The sequence below is a fragment of the Budorcas taxicolor genome, chromosome 22 (genome assembly GCF_023091745.1).
Source record: "Budorcas taxicolor isolate Tak-1 chromosome 22, Takin1.1, whole genome shotgun sequence".
NCBI lineage: Eukaryota > Metazoa > Chordata > Mammalia > Artiodactyla > Bovidae > Budorcas > Budorcas taxicolor.
The window spans coordinates 54,183,744-54,210,848 of NC_068931.1; the positions used below are offsets into that span (position 1 = coordinate 54,183,744).

General features: G+C 38.4%; 1 protein-coding gene across 1 annotated transcript; it reads left to right on the forward strand.

Annotated features, from left to right (window-relative positions):
• The first annotated feature begins 3,749 nt into the window (after positions 1-3,749).
• On the forward strand, positions 3,750-27,105 carry POLI (DNA polymerase iota). Its single transcript, XM_052660475.1, has 10 exons — positions 3,750-3,900; positions 5,683-5,805; positions 8,850-9,014; positions 12,755-12,907; positions 14,670-14,906; positions 15,821-15,999; positions 16,809-16,897; positions 19,264-19,394; positions 24,439-24,644; positions 26,230-27,105. The coding sequence occupies exons 1-10, from the start codon at positions 3,750-3,752 to the stop codon at positions 27,040-27,042; spliced, it is 2,247 nt and encodes a 748-aa protein (XP_052516435.1). The 3' UTR covers positions 27,043-27,105.

The window sequence follows — 27,105 nt, forward strand, 5'->3', positions numbered from 1 at the left end:
TTAATCTGGCATAGTATTTATCTGGTTTGCATCGTTCTCAACATGGAGAAATTAAAACAAAATACCTTAGATGTTCAGGCTTCCTAGGTGGCTCAGTGGTAAAGAATCTGCCTGCCAATGCAGGAAGACACAGAGGACACAAGTTCGATCCCTGGGTCGGGAAGATCCCTTGGAGAAGGAAATGGCAACCTACTCCAGTGTTGTTGCCTGGAGACTCCCATGGACAGAGGAGCCTGGCGGGCTCCTGCTAATGGGGTCGCAAAGAGTCAGACACGACTGAGCACACGTGCACCTAAGTTGTCTGCAAGCACCTGGACCCTTGATGACAGCCAAGAGGCACTAAGCGGCCAAGAGCCATTCGACTCGAAAGCACGTTATCTAGACTTAAGAAACAGCAACCACAAAGAAAGCAGCATAGTTTTAAACTGGTATATTTGATCCTATCCTGGAGACTTATAGGAAACTGGTCCAGATGTCTAAGAGTAAAACCCCAAAAGGAAGACTGGGTCTTAATGCTAAAACCACTGAGCCCCAGCTCTGCCTGTTATTCCTTCTTCTTTACAGATGCATCAGCATGTCCTTTAATGGGTTTCTCAACGTTTTTACCCCTATTTATAAGAGAGACTCCTGTAAAAAAAAAAAAAAATCAAAGTAATTGTGTGAATATACATACATAGAAAATTTTAATTTCTCCATGTTGAGAACGATGCAAACCAGAGAAATACTATGCCAGATTAAAAAAACACACACACATACATAGAAATTTTCTCTACTGGAAGAAACACACACAGGAACATGAGGCATCTCAACAAAAAGCACAGAGAAAGAACATTTGTTGAGCACCTTCTATTGTTCCATGACCCAGGTGTTTTAAATTCATTGGAATATTAAAGCATATGTTAACTTTCATTTATTCGTTTAATCTCAATACGCTCAAGACTTCTCTTTTTAAATGGTGAAGAAACAGGCTCAGAACAGTTATTTAACCTGCCCAATGTCATAGTTAGCAAATTGGAGGGTCTGTATTTAAGACTGTGTGTGTGTGTGTATGTTAGTCACTCAGTCGTGTCCCTCTCTTTGGGACCCCATAGCCTTCAGCCCGCCAGGATCCTCTGTACATGGGATTCTCCAAGCAAGAATACTAGAGTGGTTTACCATTCCTTTCTCCAGGGGATCTTTCCAACCCAGGGATTGAACACAGGTCTCCTGCATTGTAGGCAGATTCTTTACTGTCTCAGACACCAGGGATGCATTTAAGATTTTACCAGATGCCAAAGCTCATGTATTAAATTCCTATTCCATATGATTAAAAATTCAGGTATACAATCTAATGGTATTTTTTTAAACTTTTTATTTTGTACTGGAGTATAGCCATTTAGGGCTTCCAACATGGTGATAGTGGCTCAAAGCTATGATTTTTCCACTAGTCATGTATGGACGTGAGAGTTGGACTATAAAAAGCTGTCAATTCAGTCAGCTGAATTGCTCAGTTGTGTCTGAATCTTTGTGATCCCATAGACTGCAGCACGCCAGGCCTCTCTGTCCATTACCAACTCCTGAAGTTTACTCAAACTCATGTCCATTGAGTCAGTGATGCTATTCAACCATCTCATCCTATCTTTCCCAGCATCAGGGTCTTTTCCAATGAGTCAGTTCTTCTAGTCAGGTGGCCAAAGTATTGGAGTTTCAGCTTCAGCATCAGTCCTTCCAATGAATATTCAAGACTGACTTCCTTTAAGGTGGACTGGTTGGATCTACTTGCTGTCCAAGGGACTCTCAAAGAGTCTTCTCCAACACCACAGTTCAAAAGCATCAGTTCTTCGGTGCTCAGCTTTCTTTACAGTCCAACTCTCACATCACATGACCACTGGAAAAACCATAGCTTTGACTAGACGGAAGTTTGTTGGCAAAGTAATGTCTCTGCTTTTTAATATGCTGTCTAGGTTGGTCATAATTTTTCTTCCAAGGAGCAAGTGTCTTTTAATTTCATAGCTGCAGTCACCATCTGCAGTGATTTTGGAGCCCCACAAAATAAAGTCTGTCACTGTTTCCACTGTTTCCCCATCTATCTGCCATGATGGGACCAGATGCCATGATCTTAGCTTTTTTAATAAAAGCTGAGCACTGAATAATTGATGCTTTTAAACCATGGTGTTGGAGAAAACTCTTGAGAGTTCCTTTGACTTCAAAGAGATCAAACCAGTCAATCCTAAGGGATATCAGTCCTTAATATTCATTGGAAGGACTGATGCTGAAGCTGAAACTCCAATACTATGGCCACCTGATGGGAAGAGCTGACTCACTGGAAAACACCCTGATGCTGGGAAATATCGGAGAAGGCGATGGCACCCCACTCCCGTACTCTTGCCTGGAAAATCCCATGGACAGAGGAGCCTGGTAGGCTGCAGTCCATGGGGTCGCGAAGAGTCAGACACGACTGAGCAACTTCACTTTCACTTTTCACTTTCATGCATTGGAGAAGGAAATGGCAACCCACTCCAGTGTTCTTGCCTGGAGAATCCCAGGGATGGGGGAGCCTGGTGGGCTGCCGTCTATGGGGTCACACAGAGTCGGACACGACTTAAGTGACTTAGCAGCAGCAGCAGCAGCTGGGAAATATGGAAGGCAGGAGGAGATGGGGACAAGAGAAGATGAGATGGTTGGATGGCATCACTGACTTTATGGACATGAGTTTGAGCAAGCTCCAGGAGTGGTGAAGGACAGGGAAGCCTGGTGTGCTGCAGTCCATGGGAAGGGAAAAAGTGGGATTCAACTGACCAAGCTGAACTGAACTGAGTGCTGCCTGCCCATGCACAAGACCTAAGAGATGTGGGTTTGATCCCTGGGTTGGGAAGATCCCCTGGAGAAGGAACTGGCAAACACTCCAATATTCTTGTCTGAGAATCACATGGATAGAGGAGCCTGGCCAGCTACAGTTCATAGGGTGGCAGAGTCAGCTGGCTGAAGGACTTAGCACACAGACACACAGACAATTACCAATGTTGCGATAGTTTCAGGTGAACAGTGAAGGGACTCAGCCACACCTATACACGTATTCTCTCCCAAACTCTCCTCCCATCCAGGCTGCCACTTAACAGTGAGCAGAGTTCTCTGTGTTATACTGTAGGTCCTTGTTAAGTTTTCCACTTTAAATACAGCAGTGTCACAGTATCTTTGAGTCAAACAACAAAACGCAAATTTTAACATACTAGCTAATCATATTAGTTGGAGAAGGAAATGGCAACCCATTCCAGTATTCTTGCCCGGAGAATCCCATGGACAGAGGAGCCTGGTGGGCTATAGTCCATGGGATTGCGAAGAGTCGGACACGATCGAGCAACTAACACAATCAGTTTACAAGGTCGCCTGGCTCTAACCATAATTTCCATCGATTCCCCCACCCCCATCACCATAAATTTTCAGCATCTCCGGGTTAGCATTTCTAACAGTTGACCGGGAGAACAAGCTGCCTTCTACATAAAAATAAACATTTAAAACTTGTGATAAGAACGTAACTCCGCAGACCGCATGCGGGGGGTGGGAAAAGCTGTTTGGGATGGTAAACCCTCCTTCAACGCTACGCAGGAGAGAAGTCCCAGACGCCGGTCAGGAGGATTTGCAGCCCTTGCGACCATCAGGGTAGCCCGCGGCTAAGCGCACACTGCGCAGGTGCGAGCCCCGCTGCTCCCCGCGGAGCGCGGGCGGCCGCGGCCGGAAGCTGCCTTTCGGTGGGCGGTCGCCGCGGGGGAATGGAGAAGCGAGGGGTGGAGCCCCAGGAAGCAGGCGGCGGCGACGACGAGGAAGCGGACTCGACTCGGGCCATGGAGCGGGCGGAGGCGGGGGCGCCCGGCGGCTGGCCCGGGGCGCTGGAGCCTGACGAGCTTGACGACCTCCCTTGGTGTAAATGAGCAGGCGGGGCGGGGCGACGAGGGCGGGCGCCCCGGGCGGCGGCGGCGGCGGCCGTTGGAGAGCGGCCGTCCCCTCCCCGCCCGCGTCCTGGCGTTTTCCCGGCTCCGCCGAGAGGGCGGCCCTTCGCCGCTTGGTGCTCTGAGGCCAAGGTCCCCGAGAGGGGCGGCTTCGCCCAGAAGGGGAAGGCCGGGCGCGTCCAGTGGGGTAATGGAGGCTGCGCTCGTCTCCCCTCAAACAGCCCCGCGAAAGCGGAAGGGGCCTCGGGGCCTCAGGGTTGCGGAAGCGGGAACCTGTCGCTCACTCGGCAGCGGTTGCGGCCCGGCCTCAGCCCGGAAGGGACCGCCCGGCTCGGAACCTAACCCGGCCGGGTCTGCAAGTGGCCGCCTCTGCTGATCCGCTTCCAGCCTCGGGGCCCAACCCCCGGGGTTTGGGGCCAAGGCTCTCTCCTTCCCAGCCTCCCAGCCCTTCGTTTTTAAAAAGCTTTAAAAATATTAAATACTTGCAGATTTACGGAGAGATGCACAGATAACTTTTACCGACTTTAATGGCTTATGTCACCGTGATACATTTGTCAAAAGAAAGTAACGTTGGCATAGTAATTAATACTCTTAACAGAAGGACAAGCTTTATTCAGATTTTACCAGGGTTTTTTTTTTTTTTTTTTCATTTAATTTGTTTCTGTTCCAAACTCCAAACCAGGATACCACATGGCATTTTAGCCTGCCTTGTTTTTAACTGCTGTTAATAGCTGAAATCTCCTGTCTTATCCCTCTGCCCCCTCCACCAAGATGTGAACTACTTTTTAAAATCCAGGAAATATTTACTCAGTCTTTAAATTTAGCAAGTATTTGTTGGTAGTCTGCTGCTACTGCTAAGTCACGTCAGTCGTGTCAGACTCTGTGCGACCCCATAGACGGCAGCCCACCAGGCTCCCTCCGTCCCTGGGATTTTTCAGGCAAGAGTACTGGAGTGGGTTGCCATTGGTAGTCTAGGTATCGGCTATTCAGCATTGAACCAAATAATCCTAATCTCATGGGAGCTAAATATAGTCCACTGGGACCCATAGATTCTGCCTTCTGTTTTGTGTTTCAGGCTGTTTTTTTAAGGACATGCCACTGAGAATAATTTTTTGTTGTTTAGTCGCTAAGTCATGTCTGACTCTTCTGTGATTGCATGGAATGGACTGTAGCCCACCAGGCTCCTCTGTGCATGGAATTCTCCAGTCAAGAATACTGGAGCTGGTTGCCATTTCCTCCTCCAGGGTATCTTTCCCACCTGGGGTTTGATCCCATGTCTCCTGCTGCTGCTGCTAAGTCACTTCAGTTTCCTGCGTTGGCAGGTTAAATCTTACAAGGAGCCACCAGGGAAGGTTAATTTTCAAGTTGGTTGGAAGATGTGTGTGTATAAACTTTTCAGCCCTTTCCAACTTACTTTAAATTTTCCTATAAACTTCAAAGTCCTAGGATTACCTCTTGCGTCTTCCATTATTGATTAAAGGTTTTTTTCCCTTAAAATTTATTACTATCCTGAGAAAAATGCAGTACACCAAGAAATAGTAAACAGGCCTGAGGACTCTCTTGTAGGTGGAGTTTCTTTCATATCCTTGGAAGTTTTAGATTCTTTGAGACATGTAATAAATCCAGGGGAAGAAAACTTAAAAATCACTCTATATTCTTTCTTGGTTGCCGTGTTTTAAGGGACTGGCAGTTGCTCAGAGGTGGTAAACAGGCTGAATGTGTTTTTTTTTTCATTTGGTTGCATATTGTGCCACAGTTCATGATGAGCTGGAACCAGCAGGAAGTTCTTCATGTGGAGTGATAGTACACATGGATCTGGATTGCTTTTATGCACAAGTAGAAATGATCTCCAATCCAGAACTAAAGGACAAACCTTTAGGTAATTCTGGACTTTGATACTGTTTTCATTGTATGATATGACTTGTTATTTATTCTGATTTATTAAGCATATTAATGTTGGCAGCAGTTCTGTGATGCTTTATAGACAGTAATCTTTATTTCACTACTGGATGTAAACTTTATGAGCCTCATTTACTAAATGGCAAATGTGAGAGAAGCAGTGTAATTAACCAAATAAACAGGAAGACCACAATAAACTTCTAATCTTTTTCTCAATGTTTGAAATTTTACAGCCATTTTATCTCGAGTAACCTTTTAAAAAAAGTTTTAATAGGCATTTTCAACTATTCTACTTTTGAAATTAACTATTGAATTGTGTAACAAAATAGTTGGATTTTGTGTGACAAAATAACGATTTTGAACAACCCCAAATATTAAGGCATGCATAGTACAAGCTTTTCATGAAAACATAAGTATGTTTTAAAATAAAAGGCAAAGAAATTTTACATTCGGGAATTACCGAGTATTGTGTTTTGGCTTATTTTATTTTTACATTAGAAAAGTAAATTTCTAAAATTTTATGCATGTAGTAAGGATTTATCTTTGAGTAAAAGCATGCTGGGAAGGATTGCGGGCAGGAGGAGAGGGGATCGACAGAGGATGAGATGGCTGGATGGCATCGACGATTTGATGCACATGAGTTTGGGTGAACTTCGGGAGTTGGTGATGGACAGGGAGGCCTGGTGTGCTGCGATTCATGGGGTTGCAAACAGTCGGACACGACTGAGCGACTGAACTGAAAAGCATCAACAGCAGTTTGGGTCACTTGCTGCTACCCCCTGGTGTCTACTTTGGTTTTGATAAAGCCCAATTCAGCTCAGCGTAGTTTACTAAGGAACAGAGGATGACTGATGAGTACATTTTGGCTTGCCAAGGTCTGCTGTTGCTAAGTCACTTCAGTCGTGTCTGACTCTGTGCAACCCCAGAGATGGCAGCCCACCAGGCTTCCCTGTCCCTGGGATTCTCCAGGCAAGAACACTGGAGTGGGTTGCCATTTCCTTCTCCAATGCATAAAAGTGAAAAGTGAAAGTGAGATCGCTCAGTCGTGTCCGACTCTTTGTGACCCCATGGACTGGAGCCTACCAGGCTCCTCTGTCCATGGGATTTTCCAGGCAAGAGTACTGGAGTGGGATGCCATCGCCTTCTCTGTGCCAAGGTCTAGGGTCTTCAAAATTTCCTAAAGATGTCAAGGAGTTAGGATTAGGGAACCTGAATTTTCTTCATTGGGCATTTCTAATTAGTAGCATTGTAAGAGTGGAAAATGGCAACCCACTCCAGTGTTCTTGCCTTGAGAATCCCAGGGACGGGGGAGCCTGGTGGGCTGCCGTCTGTGGGGTCGCACAGAGTCGAACATGACTGAAGCGACTTAGTGGCAGCAGCAGCGTTGTAAGATGTTGTGTAAGTAATGATTAGTAAAGAGGGATTGTGTAATTAAGATGCCAGCTTCCCTGTTGGCTCAGTGGTAAAGAATCCACTGCCTGCCAATGTGGGTTTGATCCCTGGGTCTGGAAGTTCCCTGGAGAAGGAAATGGCTACCACTCCCAATATTCTTGCCTGGGAAATCCCATGGACAGAGGAATCTGGCAGGCTATAGGCCACAGGGTCCTAAAAGAGGTGGACAGGACTTAACGACTAAACAACAACAACAATAGTTTCTAATAGAAATGAAAGGCTGTGTTGTTTTCTCCTAGAAACCGTCAGCATAATATTCCTCATTTCCTGGTAATTATTCATTACTGCATTTTAATTTGTTTAGTCGATAAGTCATATCCAACTCTTTTGTGACCTCACGGACTGTAGCCTGCCAGGCTTCTCTGTCCATGGGATTCAACAGGCAAGAAGACTGGAGTGGGTTGCCTTTTTCAGGAGATCTTCCCAACCCAGGGATCGAGTGCCAGTCTCCTGCATTGCAGGTTGATTCTTCACTGCTGAGCCACCATTACCAAATATATGACTACTTAACTTGGGCTGGTGACACAATGGTGAGTCCATATAATCCTGCCTTAAAAGACTGATTTTTTAGTTAAGGAAGTGACTAATCTGATTTTTTAATATAGTTTACTGATGAAGCATAATTTATTACTTTTGACCCTGTGATTCTGTTTTGGGGCATCATTTGACATATCAAAAATATGTGAAATGTTCCTTTGCCTGTTTATAATATGAGAATTTTAGAAAAAAAAGCAAACAGTTTTAGCAATTGTAAGTCACTGGTAAATTAGAATTTTTAAGCAGTGTGTAGATGATCATAATTTAATCTTTTTGATAAGGAGGGGGCTCATAATGCCACTTCACTGTCTAATCTTTTCTGTAGGTTACTGTGAAGAAAAGTTCAGTCATTAGAACATTCACTGGGGGAGATTACTAATAACTGTTCTAGGTTGGCACTTGTAACAGAACATAGCTTTATATTAATTGAGAAGTTATTCAGAAGACAAGTTAGAGTTTCTAGTAGAGACCAGTAGTTAATTGTATTCAGTTACTTTCATCTGTCTTACTTTTGGTAAAACATGGCCTAGAGTTATATATAAAGTTATATAGAGTTAATTCAATATAATTTGGGTTTTTATTGTTGGAAAAAAATCCTGGAAGGACTTTATCTGTATCTTCTTGCTGAAGACTTCATAGAATTGTTGATTTGTGGTAAAAGTGAAAGTGTTAGTTGCTCAATCATATCTGATTCTTTGCAACTGCATGGACTATAGCCTGCCAGGCTTCTCTGTCCATGGAATTCTCCAGGCAAGAATACTGGAGTGGGTAGCCATTCTTTTCTCCAGATCATCTTCCCAACCCAGGGTTTGAGACCAGGTCTGCCACATTGCAGGCAGATTCTTTGCTCTCTGAGCCACCAGGGAAGCCCCTGATTTGTTAAATTGTACTTCATAGAACTTTGATGGATGGAGGCTATATTTTTTAACTGAGATAGAGCTTTTTATTCTTATCAAAACATTGTATTGTAACTTATAATATGGAATAAGTAAATTTTAATTTTCAATTTTCTCAAAAAATGTTTGTTTTTTGTAGGGGTTCAGCAGAAATATTTGGTGGTTACCTGCAACTATGAAGCTAGGAAACTTGGAGTTAAGAAACTTATGAGTGTCAGAGATGCAAAAGAAAAATGTCCACAGCTAGTATTAGTTAATGGAGAAGACCTGACTCGTTACAGAGAGATGTCATACAAGGTTACAGGTACAGATTATGGGCAATATACTTCAGCATTAAATTTTATATAGGATGCCTGTTAACTACATGATCGTTCAGTAAGTGTAAAGTGCATAAGTCAGTTTTCTTATTTGGGGGCTTTCTCATTAAAAATATGTGAGAATGACAATATGTTATGAGTAAATGGTGAAAGAAACGTATAATTGGAAGGAATTGAACTCAGTCATGGGTGATGTTTATATAAATATGAGAAAATGTAAAAAAATTTTAAAGGGAGAAGATGGAAGAAGATAAACCGAAGAAAACCAGATAAATTTAAATGCAAGCTTGAATGAACTGTGAAGAAATATGCTGTACTCTAATGTACTAATGGTAGTTGAGAGAGACTTCTGTAATGTTTGATTAACATAATTAAAAAGCAAGTTGTTAGGAACTGTTAGCAGAGATAATGAGTATATTAGTTTTTTTTTTTAGATTTTTATGTATAAGTGTGGATAAACTCCCCGTTACTAAGGTTTGGATTTGAATCTTGCTGTTTTAGTAAATTATAGGAAAAATGAAACCATACATGTACTGGCATATGGCAAATAGATATCATTTTAAAGTGTATAAGAATCAGCTTTTTACTTGTTTGCTATTATTTTTATTTGTTCTTTTGTTATTTGTAGCAGTTTTCAGATGAAATGGTTAAATATACTATCCCAGAGCTCTTACAAATTAATGAGGAAACAAGCTTAAGTGAAATGGACAAAGAATATGAATAGGCAGTTGACAAAAAGCAAACTGGACAATGTGAAAATGGGATGCTTAAATTCATTGGTACTAAAAATAAGAATGTGAGAAAAAGTAGAAACAAAGTATTACAGTCTTAAAAAAAGCCATCTAGCAGCATTTTTTGAAATTAAAGATACATACTATGTTCTTTAACCCAATAATATAACTGCTAGGGATTTATCAAATAGAAATAAAATGAGAACATATATGTACAAAAATGTCTCATAGCATGATTCATAATTGCTAAAAATATGGAATGAGAACATGCTCATCAGGATGAAAATGGCTAAATGAATTTAAGACTTCTCTATAATGGAATATTATGTGGCCATTAAAAATAGCTCAAATGGTATCATTTCATTTGATTCATAGAGGTATGCCTTGTTGAGTGGGTAAAAAGCAAGATGCAAAAACCTGTTATCAGGTTTTTCCGTATGTATAAGACAGTGACCCGAACACCTTCCCCCACATATGTGTATGTGTCTATGTACACTTAGGAAGAGAAAGAAGAGAGGGTGTATACTAGGTATTTAACCCTGGGTAACTTCTGGAGGGGCAGAGGTGGTGCTGAAACAGGGGGATGAGGGAAGAAGGGATAGCCAAGCAAAAAAGACAAGACTGTACTCCCAAAATACCACTTGTGTATCTGTGCACAATTATATATATATATATCTGAATATTCAGAAAATAATTTTTTCTGTACATAGAGATGATGTAATACAGATAGTTGTACATCTTTGTTCTTGGTGATCTTTCACATCATCCATATAACTCTTGCCTCATTCTTTTTAATGCCTGCACAGTATTCTGTTTTGTCCCAAACTTATTTAACCATTCCTTTACTGATTTGAAGACAGTATATCTCATTTTATGCCTGTTGTCCTTATGTAATCATTAATTGCATCTCCTTTCATTCAAAAAATATCTCATTTTGGATGATAAATTATGTGGTTTCTCTTATAGTGAGGGGTTATTAGGCTCTTAGCAATTTTTTGCTCTTAAAAAATATCAATATGTGCTTCAGTAGACATTTTCATATAGAAATTTTCACATACGTTCGTGAAGCTATCGTTAAAGTAAGTTCCTAAAGGTTAACTGCTTGAGCAAAGATAATTTGCATTAGAAATTTGCATACTGCTCTATGATGCACTTCAGGTTTTCCCAGCACATTGTTAGTATGTGTGAGAGTATTAGATATTCATAATGATTTTGCCTGATAGTTGGAAAAAAAAAGTAAATCATTGTTTTGATTTGCATTTCTCTATGAGAAGTTTGAGCATTTTTTTCATGTATTTTTGGTCATTTATCTACATGTTTTGTCTTTTTTCCTTTATAATGTCAGACAAATCAGTCTAAATGATTTCTATACCACTGCAACTCTTCACAGTGAAAAGTATCATACTAGAAAATCAATGCATGAATCTCAGTTTTTACACTGATTCTTAATTTATAAATTAGTATCTTGAAAGAATTAAAAATGCACTAATATAATAACAAGAAATATTCTAAGCATGATTTATACATTGATAAAAAGTTATTTTGTTAATTTTTTTCATGGTGTTTTTGGAGTTGAAATAGGAATGTAGCCTAATAGTCCTATACTGAATTACCTCAGAACTATTTATGACATATAACCTTATTGTTTACTTCATACCTTTATTCTACAGTATTCCATTTTTTTCTGTAATTACAAACCTTTGGCTTGTGTAATCATAAGGTTTAATAAATGCATCTTGTTTATGAAATTGACATATTGACAGCCAAAAAGGTTAACTTCACAAATGGATAAGTGATTTATTCCTATGACCTAGTAATAGAACTAATGTAATCAGTCCATGTTCAGCAGTCCACCAGCTTTGTACATGATTCTGTATTTAACTTGCTTTTCTGCTTGTTAGTTAAAATTTGTCTTTTATTTTCCTTATTGTAGTATTGTTTTGATAAACTTTTATTTTTTACCTGTTACTGCTAGGCATCAGATATATACTTTTGGGAGAAAAAAAGCAGAAATTGGTGAGGGAAATTCAAAGAATTCTTTTATATGGTCAGACACATTGTCAGTTTTTCCCTCTGTTTTCTCTCGGTAGGTTGGAAGTGATTTTTAAAGGTCACTAGATCATACTGTTCCTTTATTAATTGTTTTACCCTGCTGTTATCAGTGTTAGCACCAATAAAACAGAGCTTCCATATTATAGGGCTTTTTTAGAACATAAGCATTTTTGTATAATAAGTGACTAATAAGTTATTTTCTGCTACCCAGCTGGTATCAGTAGATGATTCAGAGAGAAGTGAAAATTCTTCTTAATGGTTTCAAAGTTATTAGTTTTAATCCTAAAAATGAGACTTGATAGTCTTTTTGAACTTATTTCAAATCTTGGTTCAGTTCAATTTAGGAAACATTTGACATAAGGACTGGCATTTGTGCTAGAGGCTGGATGTTCACATACATGTGAGTCATGATCCGTCTCTGTCATTATGGAATGAGTTGGAGGGTGACTAGTCAAAATGTTGCATTGTAGTATATTTTGTATTAAGGAACTTTTCTTTTTGACTTAGTATTCATTGGAAATTTAAGTTTTATTTTGTTTTGCCTTTTTAAAATTCTAGTGAAAAATATAGCTTGAGTATATTATTACTTTACTTTTCTAAGCAGACTCTATGACCTACTGCTTCAAGATTATAATTAACTATGTTCATTGATATTTAATGTACTACAGATAAATTATTGGTGTAGGAGATTGTGGTAAATATATTGCTATGAGTATCTGCCCAGGGAATGTTATTTTTGGACTTATTTTATTGGAAAATATTGCTTTTGTGCAGAATATGGCACAGAAAAAAAAATCCCAGTTAACTGACTTTATTCAAGATATTGTGTAGTTGTGAATATATGTAAAACCTTTATTTTGTTATTTTTTAAGCATAAATAAGAGAGTTAAATCTATTCTAGTTATAATCAGTTATATCTGTGCTCCAATATTATTTTAATTTAGAGTTGTTGGAAGAATTTAGTCCAGTTGTTGAGAGACTTGGGTTTGATGAAAATTTTGTGGATATAACAGAAATGGTTGAGAAGAGACTAGAGCAGCTTCAGAGTGATGAGCTCTCAGCACTGACTGTGTCGGGCCATGTATACAATAATCAACGTAAGTGGGTTCTTATGCACTCTATTTAGTAACTTAAAGTACCTGCATTTCTTAATGTTCAATCAGTTCAGTGAGTTGACTGTGTCTTTCAAAAGTTTTATGGCTTTTGTTGCCATAGTTCAGCCATCTAAGGTGATTAAAATTAGATATTGTTATTCCATATTAAATAGGCAGAAAATGGTATTTTGATGACATACAGCTCAGTGCTTTGGGCACTTTTCATTTGTCTGACACAGTCCTGTGTTAACCATTTTTAAGTGTCATACCTCTTTTAGGCCATCCTTAAGTTACAGGAGTTGGCTTCTTGGAGTAATTTTTGGTTTTCGTAAAACCATCTTAAGCAAAATTCTAGGTAGACTAAATTTGCCATTGTTGCCTCTTTGCTTGTTCGCTTCTATTCTCCCAGGGCAACAAAAGCCTCCCATGTTAGCCCTTGTGGGAGCTTCCTGGCCTACCTACCGTCCTTTGCACACTCATATTTAATCAGTTGAAATTCATCTACTTCACAATTGAAGTGCCAGTGACTGATGATATTTCCAGGGCAGTATTGTGTTTGAAAATAAGCTGCAGTCAGCTCCACTGAATATCTGCTTGGGCTGTCAAACATCTAGTGACTGCTGGTGACTTCTAGACCCTACCACGTAGAAGGCAAGCTCTTGTGTTTCTGTATGAGATTTGTCCTGACCTACTTGCTCCTGGGTCTCAGCCTGCCTGTGTTTCCTCTTACTCCCCTTTTCGAGAGCTATTGTGATCAATCTCCAGTCATTCTCCACCTCTCTGATATTAAAGAAGAAGAGAGGTGGAGCTACAGTTCTCTTTTATAAGAAAATATGAAGCTTTCACGTGTCCTTTGTATCTGTGCTCTTTTGTCACTTACAAGGTCTGGGTAACAAGAAGGTTCCAGGTGTGTTTCTGTATAATTTTTACAGCAAACTTGGAGTCTACTGGTTAGAACATATTATAGAGACCTTGGCTTTATGGCCTACGAAGTCTAATTCTTCATGATTCTTTTCTCTTTCGCATAAGATTTTGTTAATTTTTTTTAAACCTACAGAGGAGTTGATGGAACAGTACAGTGAGAGTAGTCATTATGCCGTTCCTTGTAGATACTCCTTTTGTATCATTTTACACATTTGTTTTATCTTATTGTTTATTGATCATTTGATAGATTGTTGAGCATTTGAAAGTAAATTATAGACATCATGGCACTTCAGATGTAAATACTCCTGAGGATCAGGACTGTGTCATATAACTCTAGTGTCATTTTCACATCTAAGGAAATTTGTTTCCATATAGCAATTTCCCTATACTTTTAATAAAAGATGTCTTAAACTGTATACAAATCCAAAATTGTTTTTAGTAGCACACACCACTGGTGTGAAAACTTTAAATTCAAATCTTTGAAATGTTAGCTATATCATTAATGTAACATTTTTACTTTTATGCTTAGTTCCCAGTAAACATGAGTAAAAGTTCTGGTAGTGCCAGTAGGAATTTTTTATGAGAGATCAATTTTTGTAATCTGTTAATCATTCAGCACTCTCAGTATGTATTTGCTATCACAGGCCTTTGGAATTCACTTGTGATAGTTATTTTACAGAATTGCTGTGAAGAGCCAAAGAGATTAGTTAAGTGTGCAGCAGTGTGGTGGTGTTGAGGGGTAGGGTTGGATATAGATTAAGCCCTTTATCTTTTAAAAACTCATTTGTTAAAAAACAACGTTTTGACGATGACTTTTATCAACATCGGCTGTTTTCTGTAGCTGTAAACCCACGTGACACGTTGCATATCAGACTCCTTGTTGGATCTCATATTGCGGCCGAGATGCGGGAAGCCATGTACCAACAGCTGGGTCTCACTGGCTGTGCTGGAGTGGCATCTAACAAATTATTGGCAAAATTAGTTTCTGGCGTCTTTAAACCAAATCAACAAACAGTCTTACTACCTGAAAGTTCTCAAGATCTCATTCATAGTTTGAACCACATAAAGGAAATACCTGGTAAGACAAATATATTTGAAAAACGTATATTGGTTTTACTGTATTTCTTTTAAGTTTAAATATTACAGTTATGCATAAGTAATTCTTATGGAGTCTTTGTACTTGGCTCTTGTGTGTGTGAGTTCCTCAGTCAGGTCCAACTCTTTGCAACCCCGTGGACTCCCGCCAGGCTCCTCTGTCCCTGGGATTCTCCAGGCAAGAACACTGGAGTGAGTTGCTATGCCCTCTTCCAAGGGATCTTCCCAACCCAGGGACTGAACCCGTGACTCCTGTACTGTGGGCAGATTCTTTACTGTCTGAACCATCAGGAAAGTGTACTTGGCTCTTGGTGAAAACCAAAAGCCCCCCAAAAACCTGACGTTTTCTGGAGAGAATCTATATTAGGAATCTATATATATGAAAGTACTTTTCTAGTTTTACGTGCTTTTATATTGTTTGAATATGATCATGAAAGTTATAACCTGGAAACATGCAGTCCTTTATTTTTAGTACCTGGTTCATACTTTAATACTGTACCTTCCTCTAGAGAATGGAATTGGTCTTTCACTAACTCTATTTTGGGATTGTACATAAAATATTATGGCCACAAAGGACCTTCTCAAGCAGCTAGGTCCACTTTTTATTTTAAAGATGAGGAAACTGATTTTCTTGAGGGGTTCAATGACCTATTCATATCATTGGGCAAATTTGTATCTCTGAAGATCAAATGCTTACATTTTTATAGATTATCAGTAATGTATGTATTAAAATTCATTTCTGTGGCATTAAATTTTAAGTTTGGTCTCAAAAAAAATACCAATGGTATCCAAAATTATGGTATCAAAAGATGTGGTTGATATATTTATAATATTTTAATTAGCTAATTTTAAAGAGAAAAGCTATTGTAACACTACATGCAGCTCTTTTTGCTTTAGGTATTGGCTATAAAATGGCCAAACGTCTGGAAGCACTGGGCATCAGTAGTGTGCGTGATCTTCAGACCTTTTCATCCAAAATATTAGAAAAGGAATTAGGAATTTCAGTTGCTCGGCGTATCCAGAAGCTCAGTTTCGGAGAGGATGACTCTCCTGTGACTCCCTCAGGACCACCTCAGGTATGTGAAGATGTTGCTTATTTTAATGGAGTACTGGTGGTCGCATTATTTGAGATAAAGTTTTCCAGTTCTACTACTGAATTCTTACCGTTCCAACTTGCTTATTAGGTTAGTACGTGATCATTTTCCTGTGAGAAGGCTACTTATTATATTAAATTAATAAATATTATTAAATTGAATCTAAGAATCAGTATTTAAATCTCAAGTTAGCCACTTTGACTATTGCTTAATTTTAATAGCCTGTATTGTATATAGGAGGCAAAATAATTTGTAAAAATATTGTTTTCAGAGTAGTCTAATGATTTAGGAAGTGGAGAAAGTTTATAATCACCCAGGTAACAGTGATTTTTTTTTCCTGTGAGATGATAATATATATATATTATCCCAGAATCATCACCATAAACCTTTCATGTAGGTAGTATTAATGTTTGTTCATTCCTTTCCCTCCCTCCCTTACTGCCTTTTCCTCCCGTAATTTTTTTTAAGATGAAGATACTATATTTTAGAAAGGGTAAGTAACTTGCCCAAGATTAAACTGAGATTCAAGTCCTAGGAAATTAAGAGCCTTGCTGTAATCACACATTAAAGCTTGGCATTGGTACTAGAGCTTTGTCATTTTCTTGATTTCCAGTGCACTTTCTAGTGGAGTACAACTTGCAGATAAAAAGATTTAATATAAAAGTGACCTAAATGGCTCAAACTAAGCGTAAGAGGTAAAGAAAGTATTGATTATTTAGTTGACATATACACTGGTAATTGGATATGCTTATTTGGGTTTATATTAATACTTATTTGTGCTTCTTTGGTAGTCCTTTAGTGAGGAAGATTCATTTAGATGTTCATCAGAAGTTGAAGCTAAAACTAAGATTGAAGAACTACTTGCTAGTCTTTTGAACAGGTGATTTTTCCATTTTGCCATATCCTCTTACAGATTCTGTGTACAGTGCATGGAAATACTATATATTTACTATATATATACTATGTAAAGTATATATATACACTTGATGTTCTTTCTTGGAATTTGCAGATTAACTGGAGACTAAACTTGTAAAGATCATCTATCTCTGAACCCCTCTACATTATAAAGTATTACACAGCTAGTAACATATGTCCTTAACTAAATTTAATTCATCTACTTCCACTGGTCTTAATATTAGTAACATTGTGGTTTACTGCAGATCTTAAGCTGCTGATCATTAAGTAAGGGAGTTTTGTGGGTATCTCTGGAATCGCTACACTTACAAATTTGTGATGATTGACGATAGCAAATTGATGGAGAAAGCAGAAGAACCCTTTTATCTCCTGTGCCTCAGACTACAAAGTCACACGAAGGAATAACTTAATAGGACTGTGTGTGAGCGGTGAGGGTGACTGTGTGTATGCTCAGGGTTACTGGCCTTTAAATACATGAAGAGTGTTAATTGGAATTATGAGTATACAAGTAGCATAGCATAAACTAAAAGACATTTTGTTTTCTGATGCTCCTTTGCCATCATATATCTATTTCTCAATACTCCATAGGAGAGTGTTACTTCCTTTCCTCCCATTTCTCTGATTTCTCAAAATGGGGTGTTAGGGGTCTAACAGCTTTGGGTAAGTGTGCTTCCGTAATGATGTTAGGATGGCCTCTGTGACTAAAAAAAATCGTTTTTGGATGACTACTTTCAGAAAACTGATAAAGCGAAATTTCCTTCAACTTTGCTGCCACATGCATTGCAATTCTCATGTCTTGAGCAAGGCCATGCAACTCATCATTTGCTGCACGCAGCTGGCTGACTGTATGACACAGCTTCAGGGATATGACTCAGGCCGAGCCTTCGAGAATGCTGGTGAAACTGGGTCATCTGCTTTGCTTCAGCTAAAGGAGACTATTATGAAATGCCTAGCTACTGGAAACAGTTCTAGACAAAGGGAAACCACAAGAATTATACATTTTATAGGCTCCCTTATTTGAAGAATCAACCCAGAAATGAGTCTAGATGCCCTAAACCTATGAAATACTATTAACCGTATCTCCTTATCTTTGCTTGGCATGCTCTCTTCTATACAGTGGCTTCTTATTTCAGTGACTAAGGTATATAATGCCATCTAGCTGGCAAAAAAAAAAGTATCTGAGTATGTGTGACTGTTCTTGAGCATATGATTATTAATACTATAGATATGTAAGAGGTATAAAATCATACGTTGTTTAATCCTTTCTCTAGGTACTGGCCTTAAGACTGCTTAGAGTATAACCCCTTTTTTTGTACGTCTTAATTAGTTACAGGAGCCAAATTATACTCTTTGAATTGCATATTAACTTAACAGAACAAGTTTAGCTGGAAGATGTTTAAACTAGTAACGTTTATAGGAACCAATTGAGATATTTTATTATCTTAATAAAACAGCAGTCAAGAAGTTTTGTGATTAAGCAATAAGAAAAAAAATGCTTACTACAAAAATCTAAATATTCTAATTCAAAATCAATTTGATTATGCTTAATACTATTTATATTTCACGTTTGTGATCTTTTAGTGCATTGGCATACATATAGAAAGGTAAATGTTATTCTTTGATGACATTTATTTTCTGTTAGTGATTAGATTTTCTACTTTTTAAGCAGATTTTCCACGGCATTAAAACTTTTGCTTTCAACAACAAAAGCAGGATCGTTTGGATGGATCACTTTTTAAGATTCGTGGACAAGTGCTTCCTTTCCTAAATATATTCTATAATTGACCTTTCACATTATTGCTCTAATATGCCATATAATGGTGATATTACTGACTCCCTTGGATATATTGGAGAAGTGCTTTTTGACAAATAATTTCATTAAATATTTGTTTTCTTTTTGTAGTCTTCTTAATGTGTAAAAAATTTGTCATTTTTCATATATTTGCTTCTGTCAGTAAATGATTCTCAGTTTCTTAAATTTCCTGTTGATTTTAATATGTTACTTTTAGTTATGATTTAGATTTGGATAATAAAATGGCTTGTTATAGTTGTATCTTATTTCTGCTTTTTTCCTGATAGCACTCAATTCTGTCTGAGGCCTGAGAGCCTTACCTTTAAAATTTCAAGAGTTTTATTATGAAGACTTTATGAAGTTTACTTGAGCTGTTCAGGGACCTGTATTGCCTACTGCCTGATTATCAACTATATTTATAATTGTTACAGTTACTCAGTCTGGCACCTTTAAATAAATGAGGTATAGTCGATCATCCAAAAAAAAAAAAACACCAAACTTTTTCTAATTCCTTGTTTCCTCTTTCTCTTTATTTTTAGAGTCTGCCAAGATGGAAGGAAGCCACATACAATAAGATTAGTAATCCGTCGGTATTCATCTGAGAAGCTCTGTAACCGGGAGAGTCGTCAGTGCCCAATTCCATCTCACATAGTTCAGAAGTTAGGGGCAGGTAACGGACCATTTAGGTGGCACTCTGATCATTTCATTGGCAGGTTGAACTCTTAAAAAAACAAACTTTGAGTTCGAAACATGATCCAAAAATGAGTAATCCTCACATGGAGTTAGTGAGCTATTAAGTACTTTTTTTCTAAAAGAAATTTTCATTAGAAAACTTTTTTTGTTTCAATAGATAATAAAAGTAAATGCCCTGTTGAGAATGCTTCCCAACTCCAAAGAAAACACCAAACTATGATAATTAACTTTATGGTGTGAGATGATTTCTTTATGAGCATTTAGATTGTTTCCATTTTTTGGCTGTTCTGAAAAATGGGACTGTGAACGTTTGGGTGCAAGTCATCAGGCAGATATATGCTTTTGTGCGTCTTTGGTAGACTACAAAGCATGGAGTTTCTGGGCTGTAAGGTAGTTGAACTCTAAGAAACTGCCAGATTTTTTTCCAAAGTAAGTATAACAAGGCAGATATTCAGCAACAGAGTATAGAGGCTTTCAGTTTTTTTCATATTCTCATTTATGTTTTAATACTATCATTTTCTTGACTCATTCTCATGACTATGTAGTGGTCTTTCATTGTTTTTTCTTCTTTTATGGATAGTACTTTTGATATCATATCTAAAAATTCTTTGCCTAATGCAAAATTTATAAATGTTTCCTATGCTTTTTCTTTTCAGAAATTTTATACTTTTAAGATTTATATTTGAATCCACTTTGAATTAATTTTTATGTGTTGTGTAAAGTAAGAGTTTTAGTTTATTCTTTTGCATATGAGTATCCACTTGTTCCATAGAATTTGTTAACAGACTTTTCTTTCCCCATTAAATTGCCATGGCATCTTTGTCAAAAACTAACTGACCATAATAAAGTAAGGGTTTCTTTTTTGCCTTTCTTATCCCATTGATGTGTATGTTTATTCTTATTCTGGTTCCACTCTGTCTTGATACTTTGTTGTAAGTTTTGAAGTTAGGTAGTGTAAGTTCCCTAGCTTTGTTATTTTATGAAATTGTTTTGGCTGTTCATGGTCCTCGGCTTTGTTTGTGGAAAGATTTTTTTTTTAAGGAATTTTATTTCTTTGTTTGTTATGAGTTTATTCTGATTTTCTATTCATTTTGAGTCCGTTTTGGTAATTTGTATCTTCTCAGAATGTATGCATTTCATCCAGGTTGTCTAACTTGTTATCACGAATTGTTAATATTCCCTTGTAATTCTTTTCATTTTTATAGGGTCTACAATGATATCCTCTCTTTCATTCTTGATTTTGATAACTTTTTTTCCTTTGTGATTCTAGTAAGGTTTATCAGTTTTGTTCATCTTTTCAAAGATTCAGCTTTTGGTGTCATTAATTTCTCAGTTTTCTTTCTACTTTGTATTTCATTTATTTCTACTCTGATCTTTGTTATTTCCTTCTTTCTGCTTGCTTTAGGTTTAATATGCCTTTTCTTCCTGGGTTCTTAGGATGGGCAGCTTACTTTATGTATTTTATACTTACCTGTTTTCTAATAATTCAGGTTTAAAGTTGCACATTTCCTTTTAAGCAGTGCTCTCTTTAGCTGTATTCCTTAAGTTGTGTTGTGTTTCTTATTCATTAAGCTCAGAATAGTTTTTAATATCTGCTGTGATTTCCTCCTTGACCCCTAAATTTATTTAGAAATTTGCTGTTTAATTTACAAATATTTGATTATGTTTCAAATAACCTTTCATTGTTGATTTCCAATTTGTCTTTATGTTGACCAGAGAAGATACTTTGAGTAATTTCAATCCTCTTATATTTATTGAGCCTTCTTTTGTTGCCTTGCTTATGGTCTGTCCTGGAGCATGTTTCAGGATTTACATTTGAAAAGAAGAGTTGAGCAGCACTGTCATACCATTCTATTGAACTAAAATTTGTGGCCTCTTCCTCTAAAATAGCATTTTTTGAATGACAGTTTGTCTAGATATGTAATTTTTGATTGGTTTCTTTGCATACTTTGAGTATGGTATTCCATTCTTTGTGTTCCATTATTTTTGATGAAAAGGCAGCTATTAAATAGTTTAATCAGTAGAGACTCCTGTCATTAGTTTCAATCAAGAAAGCATAACCACAGGGAAATTTGAACACTGAAGGTTTCAAAAATTACTAAACTATGATAGGGAGTAACTATAAAGGTATAAAGATACCCTTAAGAGGTGCCCTGGGGCTAGGGAAAAGTAGCCAAGGAAGAGCAGGCTTAGCGAGAGAGTCTTCCTCCCCTCCAGGAGAAGGTGTGGTTGCGGAACACTGGATGCTGGAGAGATCCTTTGAGTTACCTGGCCCAGAGCTGCTCCGTAGTTACTGGGCCAAGAGAAACCACCCCCTGACCCCCCAGAGGAGCTGCGGCTGACTGGTGGGGACACGGGTGGCCTTGGGACGATGGGAGTTTGCTCCCTGGCAGGGCAGCGTGTGAGCTGGGGTACGCAGGCGCCTGTGTTGGGAGGGCTTCTGTTGACATTCCTTCAGGATGTGGGCAAGCTGAGATCAGTAGGTGTTCATACTGAAGAGATCTTCATTCTTCTGCTAGTACAAAGGTGGAGGGTATGGTGCCTGCATAGGAAGAGCTGGAGGAAACAACCCGCGTAGGCATGGCAAGCCTGTTAGGTAGGTGTGTGGAAGGACTCCAGGCAAGGCACAGGCCTGCTGTGTGCAGTGTTTGAGTTGGTGGTGCCGTGGGAACGCGGTCACTAGGCTTGACTGGGGCTGGGGTTGCTGAGGGACTGAGCCTTCCACTCACATGTGGTATGGCAGAGCACTAGTAGATATTTCCACACGTGTGTACTGTATACAGACCAGGTCACAGAAGCAAGAAAGAGTAAAAAACAGTATACTGCAGCAGGAAGAGAAGCCCCCTTTCTAATTTAGTGATCCTCCACTTCTCTTTACTGACAAAGGTTAAGAATTATGTTTAATGTAAAGAAAATTTCAGAGTCTACCCCATTATCACAGCAGGTACTAAGTGTGCTTCAGAGTTGAGAGGCAGTAAATTGTTCCCAGGCATGGTCGTATCCTTGTTCTCCTTTATATGAGTCACTTACCTCTTTTTTAGCAGTTTGACTGTATGTGTGTCAGTCCCTCAGTCATGTCTGACTCTTTGTGACTCCATGGCCTGAGTCTGCCAGGTTTCTCTGTCCATGAAATTCTCCAGGCAAGAATACTGGAGTGGGTAGCCATTCGCGTCTCCAGTGGTTTTTGTGTTTATCTTACTTGGAATTTATTGAGGTTCTTGATTCTGTAGACTAAATTTTTTAATGAAATTTGGGAAGTTTGGGGCTCTTATTTCTTCAAATATTCTTTCCTTTTTCTTTCTCTTCTTTCTGAGTCTCATTGCACATATGCTTGATATTGTCCTATAGGTGTGTTAGCCACAGGAGACAGGGGTTCGATCCTTGGGTTGGGAAGATACCTGGAAGAGGGTGTGGAAACCCACTCTAGTATTCTTGCCTGGAAAATTCCATGGACAGAGGAGCCTGGTGGGCCACAGTCCATGGGGCTGTAAAGAGTGGGACAAGACTAAAGCAACTTAGTGTGCATGTAGGCACGCTGATAGTCCAGTAGTTAAGAGTCCACCTGCCATTGCAGGGGACATGGGCTCGATCCCTAGTCTGAGAGGATCCCGCATGTCATGAGGCCACTAAGCCCGTGTGCTCCAACTCCTGCGTACACTAGAGCTGGCGCTCTGTAGCAAGAGAAGCCGCAGCAATGAGAAGCCCAAGTGCAGCATTGAAGACCCAGTGCACCCGAAAATTTGAAAATGAAATTTAAAAAAAATCATGAGAAAAATAATAGCAACTTTGAAGTCTTTGCTAAACCATTCTTAAAGTCAGTTTCTATTGACTGGTCTCCCTCCCTGAGTGTGAATCACACTGCTGTTTCTTTGTATGTATTGTAATATTTTGTTGACGATTGGACATTTTAGATAATGTAAAACTCTCAATTTGGATTTTTTTCCCCGTGAGCGTTTTTTTTCCTTTTCTTTGTTTGTAACTTGTCTGGACTTAAGCTGCATAATCTACCTCTCCTGATGTGTTGCCCTGATTTCTCTGCTTAGGTTCTTTTTGAAATTAAAAACATTTATTTTGGCTTCCTAGGAGGTTACCCTGTTGTCTGCATAGTTTGGTAGTTAGACAATAATTGGTCAAAAGTTTGCTCCCATACCACAGGCTGGAATCGTGCAGGGCGGTGTGCTTGGGGTGGAGGGCACTTTTGAGACGTAGGCTCTTTTCGGACTGCCTCGGCTTTTGTCTTGCGCTCCTCCCTCTTGCGTCTCCCAGGTATGCTTGTCCATTCTAGGCAGAGACACGTGGCGAGCTTAGGCCTTCTCTGCTCTCAGTCAGCTGTGGTTCTCTCATTTCCAGATCTCCTGGTTGAATGTTATGTCTGGCCCACTGATCATTCACTCACCCCAGCCGCAGTTGCAGTCCCGGGCTCAAGAGCCACATGATCTCATTTGTTTCCTAGCAAGTTTGCTCATTTTTCTGGCATCATGGCCGGTTGTGGGCTCTTGCCCTCTTCCTCCAATCAGGTCAGTCTTTGCTGGCAACAAAGCTGCTGGCTTTGACAGCCAGCCTCATCCTGGTGAAACTGCTATCCCAACCGCCCTCTGTGAGTGGGGGATACAAACGACCCCAGCCAAGAAGGCTGCTGTCCCCACTTTCTTACCTAAGTTCTGGCTGTTTTTCATAAGTCAGTGCTTCTCAATTTTGTCACCTTTGGTTCATTCCAGAATTTCAAAATGATTATTTTTGGCCATTTTGTTCAGTTTTAATTTTATGTGGAGATTTTCCAACCTCCACATTCTCCCACAACTAAAAGTTCAACATTTCAAATCCTCTGGAAAGTTCAACTCATTTGGCAGTTGGTGTTAATGTTGAGATGTCCCAGTTCAGTATATAATGTCATGGTGTCCCAATGATATCTACCTAGGATTTTAATTTCTTAATCTAGGCAATATAAATTAGATTAAGCTCTTAACATTAATTTATGACATAGTATGTTTAGATATTGTCTTCTTACACATTTTATTTAGGAAATTATGATGTGATGGCCCCAATGGTTGATATCCTTATGAAACTTTTTCGAAATATGGTGAATGTGAAGATGCCATTTCATCTTACCCTATTAAGTGTGTGCTTCTGCAACCTTAAATCCCGAAATACTCCTAAGAAAGGGACTATTGATTATTATTTAACACCTTCATTATCAACAACTTCACACACTGGAAAGCGCAGTTTTGTAAGTACACTGTTATTGGATGTGTCTAGTTAAATTACAAATATAAATTTGTGTTTCACTGATATAATTTAGAGATTTTGGGGGGATGAGATTTGAATGAGTTACTTATATATATTAGTAGTATCTTTCATATTATGGTTAGTAGCCTTAAGTATATTGTGCTGTGGTCTAAAAATAAAACATAAGCATCACTGGATAAAAGAGAAAACCTTGATAGAGGTACTCTGTTTTGGAACTGTTACAGTATATAGGAATATGATGGTGAGCACATATGAAAATGTTTTCAAATAACTAGAAATCGAATCTTGTTGTCAGTTTATATGTAAGCTACCAGCAGCTCCCCCACACCAATGTTTTTGTTCAAGTATTTAAATTTTCTTGGTTTTGAAATTATATTGAATTCTGGTAGCAATATTGATAGAGTATAAATGCTTACTTTATAACTGTAGAAATTAAGAGTATGGTAATAGAGAGGCAGAAGTCAGTCTTAATTTCAAATGATTAAAGAAAATGCTATACAGATGGCCATTCTGTAAACTTTTGTTTGCCAAATGTGGGATGATTTAAAAAATAATCTTTTACTAAATTATTTATGCCTACCATTAACTCTTAATTTAAGTGTTTTTGTTATTTTCTTTATTTTTATTGTTAGTATAATTTTAGTAATATTTTTTATTACATTTAAGCCTATAGTGAGAACAGAATAGTGTTATGGAAATACTGAATTAGTGCCCTCTTCAAAGTACTTTTTTTCAGTGACCCTTATTATTAACTGAAATTTTAAAAGATGTTTACTTTTTAAAATTAGTCTGTAGAATGAGGATTAAAGGCCTTTAACTCACAGTAGTGTTAGAGGTGTAAACACAAGTGAAAGTACCTTGTTCGTGTCTGACACACAATAGGTGCTCAGTCAATACGTTGGCACAAATCTCTTCTGCTTTTACTTTTTTGAAATTACTGTTGTGTTGATGTTTCTTGAATTATATTTGACTATCTATACACTTTTTATGGTGCTTAAAACTAGAGGGAAAATTATGCACATTAAGATGGAAGATGTTTTAAAATTTTTATTTCAGGTACATATAGAAGAATGTTACATTTTATAAATGATATCGGATTTTTACCGTAGAAGTTTTTTTTTTCTTTCTGTTAAATGTTACACTTCAAAGTAGAGAATTTTAGAAAACCAGTCCTTGATCCTATCTGTGCACATACGTGTTTTAGATTGAGTCATTGGTGAGTCATCATTTGCATAGGCCACCATTCTGTTATCCTCACAACTGGAAGTTTGAATACATGATTGTTAAGGTCCTCTCCGGGTCTCCAGATACATACCTATCTTCTGGCTCAGTGCTGTCTAGGAAGGAAGCCCTCTTCCTGGAACAGTGAGCAAAGGTCCACAGAGCAGTGTGACTAATTGTGGTGGATTAATCATTTCTAGTTGTTTGGAACTGGCCGGAAGGACTGGAGTTATGGAGCAGGATAGAAGCATATTGGTCCCATAATAGCTACACTTAGACTTCAGCAGCATGAATATTTAAAAGATATCAGACACCTAAATTACTTTGTTATCCTTACATTCTAGAAAATGAAAGACTGTCATATGGAGGATTTTTCTAAAGACAAGCAAACAAATCGGGATTTTCTATCAACTGGAAGGATTGAAAGTACAAGAACTGGGGAGTCTCCACCAGATCCCACAAATTCTTCTAAAGAAAAAGACAGTAATGAATTTCCCCTCTCCTTACTTCCTGAGGATATTGACCAAGAAGTCTTTAAGCAGCTTCCTGTAGATATTCAAGAAGAAATCCTTTCTGGAAAATCTCGAGAAAAAGTTCAAGGAAAAGGAAGTTTGAGTTGTCCATTACATGCTTCTAGAGGAGTATTGTCTTTCTTTTCTATGAAACAAAAACAGGATAGTTCCTTAAATCCTAAAGATCATGTACCTAATAGCAAACAGGTCTCTGTACCTCCCTGTGAACCAGGGACATCAGGCGGTAGCAGTTCCTTGTATGTGTCTAGCCAAAAAGATTATTCACATTATTTAGACAGTAGCTTAAAAGATGAACTAATGAGTCAAGGACCTAAAGAATCTCAAGGATTCCACTTTTCAAATACAAACCCTGCTGTATCTGTTTTCCGTTCATTTCCAAATTTGCAGAGTGAGCAACTTTTCTCCAAAAACCGCATGACAGACAGCCATAAGCAACCAGTGGCCACAGTCTCTCATCATGAAGGACTTAAAGAAAATAGAGAGCAAGAGTCTCCCGATGAGAAAATTACTTTTCCTTCTGACATTGATCCTGAAGTTTTCTATGAACTGCCTGAAGAGGTACAAAAAGAACTGTTGGCTGATTGGAAGAGAACGGGATCAGATTTCCACACTGTACATAAATGAGCATGCTCCAAAAAAGGGAAAGACCATTTTTCTCAGATTAACAGTTTATTAAGCTCTTCTAAA

Coding starts and splice junctions, on each gene's coding strand:
- POLI (XM_052660475.1), top strand. CDS start 3,750: ATGGAGAAGCGAGGGGTGGAGCCCCAGGAAGCAGGCGGCGGCGACGAC. Junction 5,806..8,849: donor ACTAAAGGACAAACCTTTAG/GTAATTCTGGAC, acceptor TGTTTTTTGTAG/GGGTTCAGCAGAAATATTTG. Junction 19,395..24,438: donor AGTTCAGAAGTTAGGGGCAG/GTAACGGACCAT, acceptor CATTTTATTTAG/GAAATTATGATGTGATGGCC.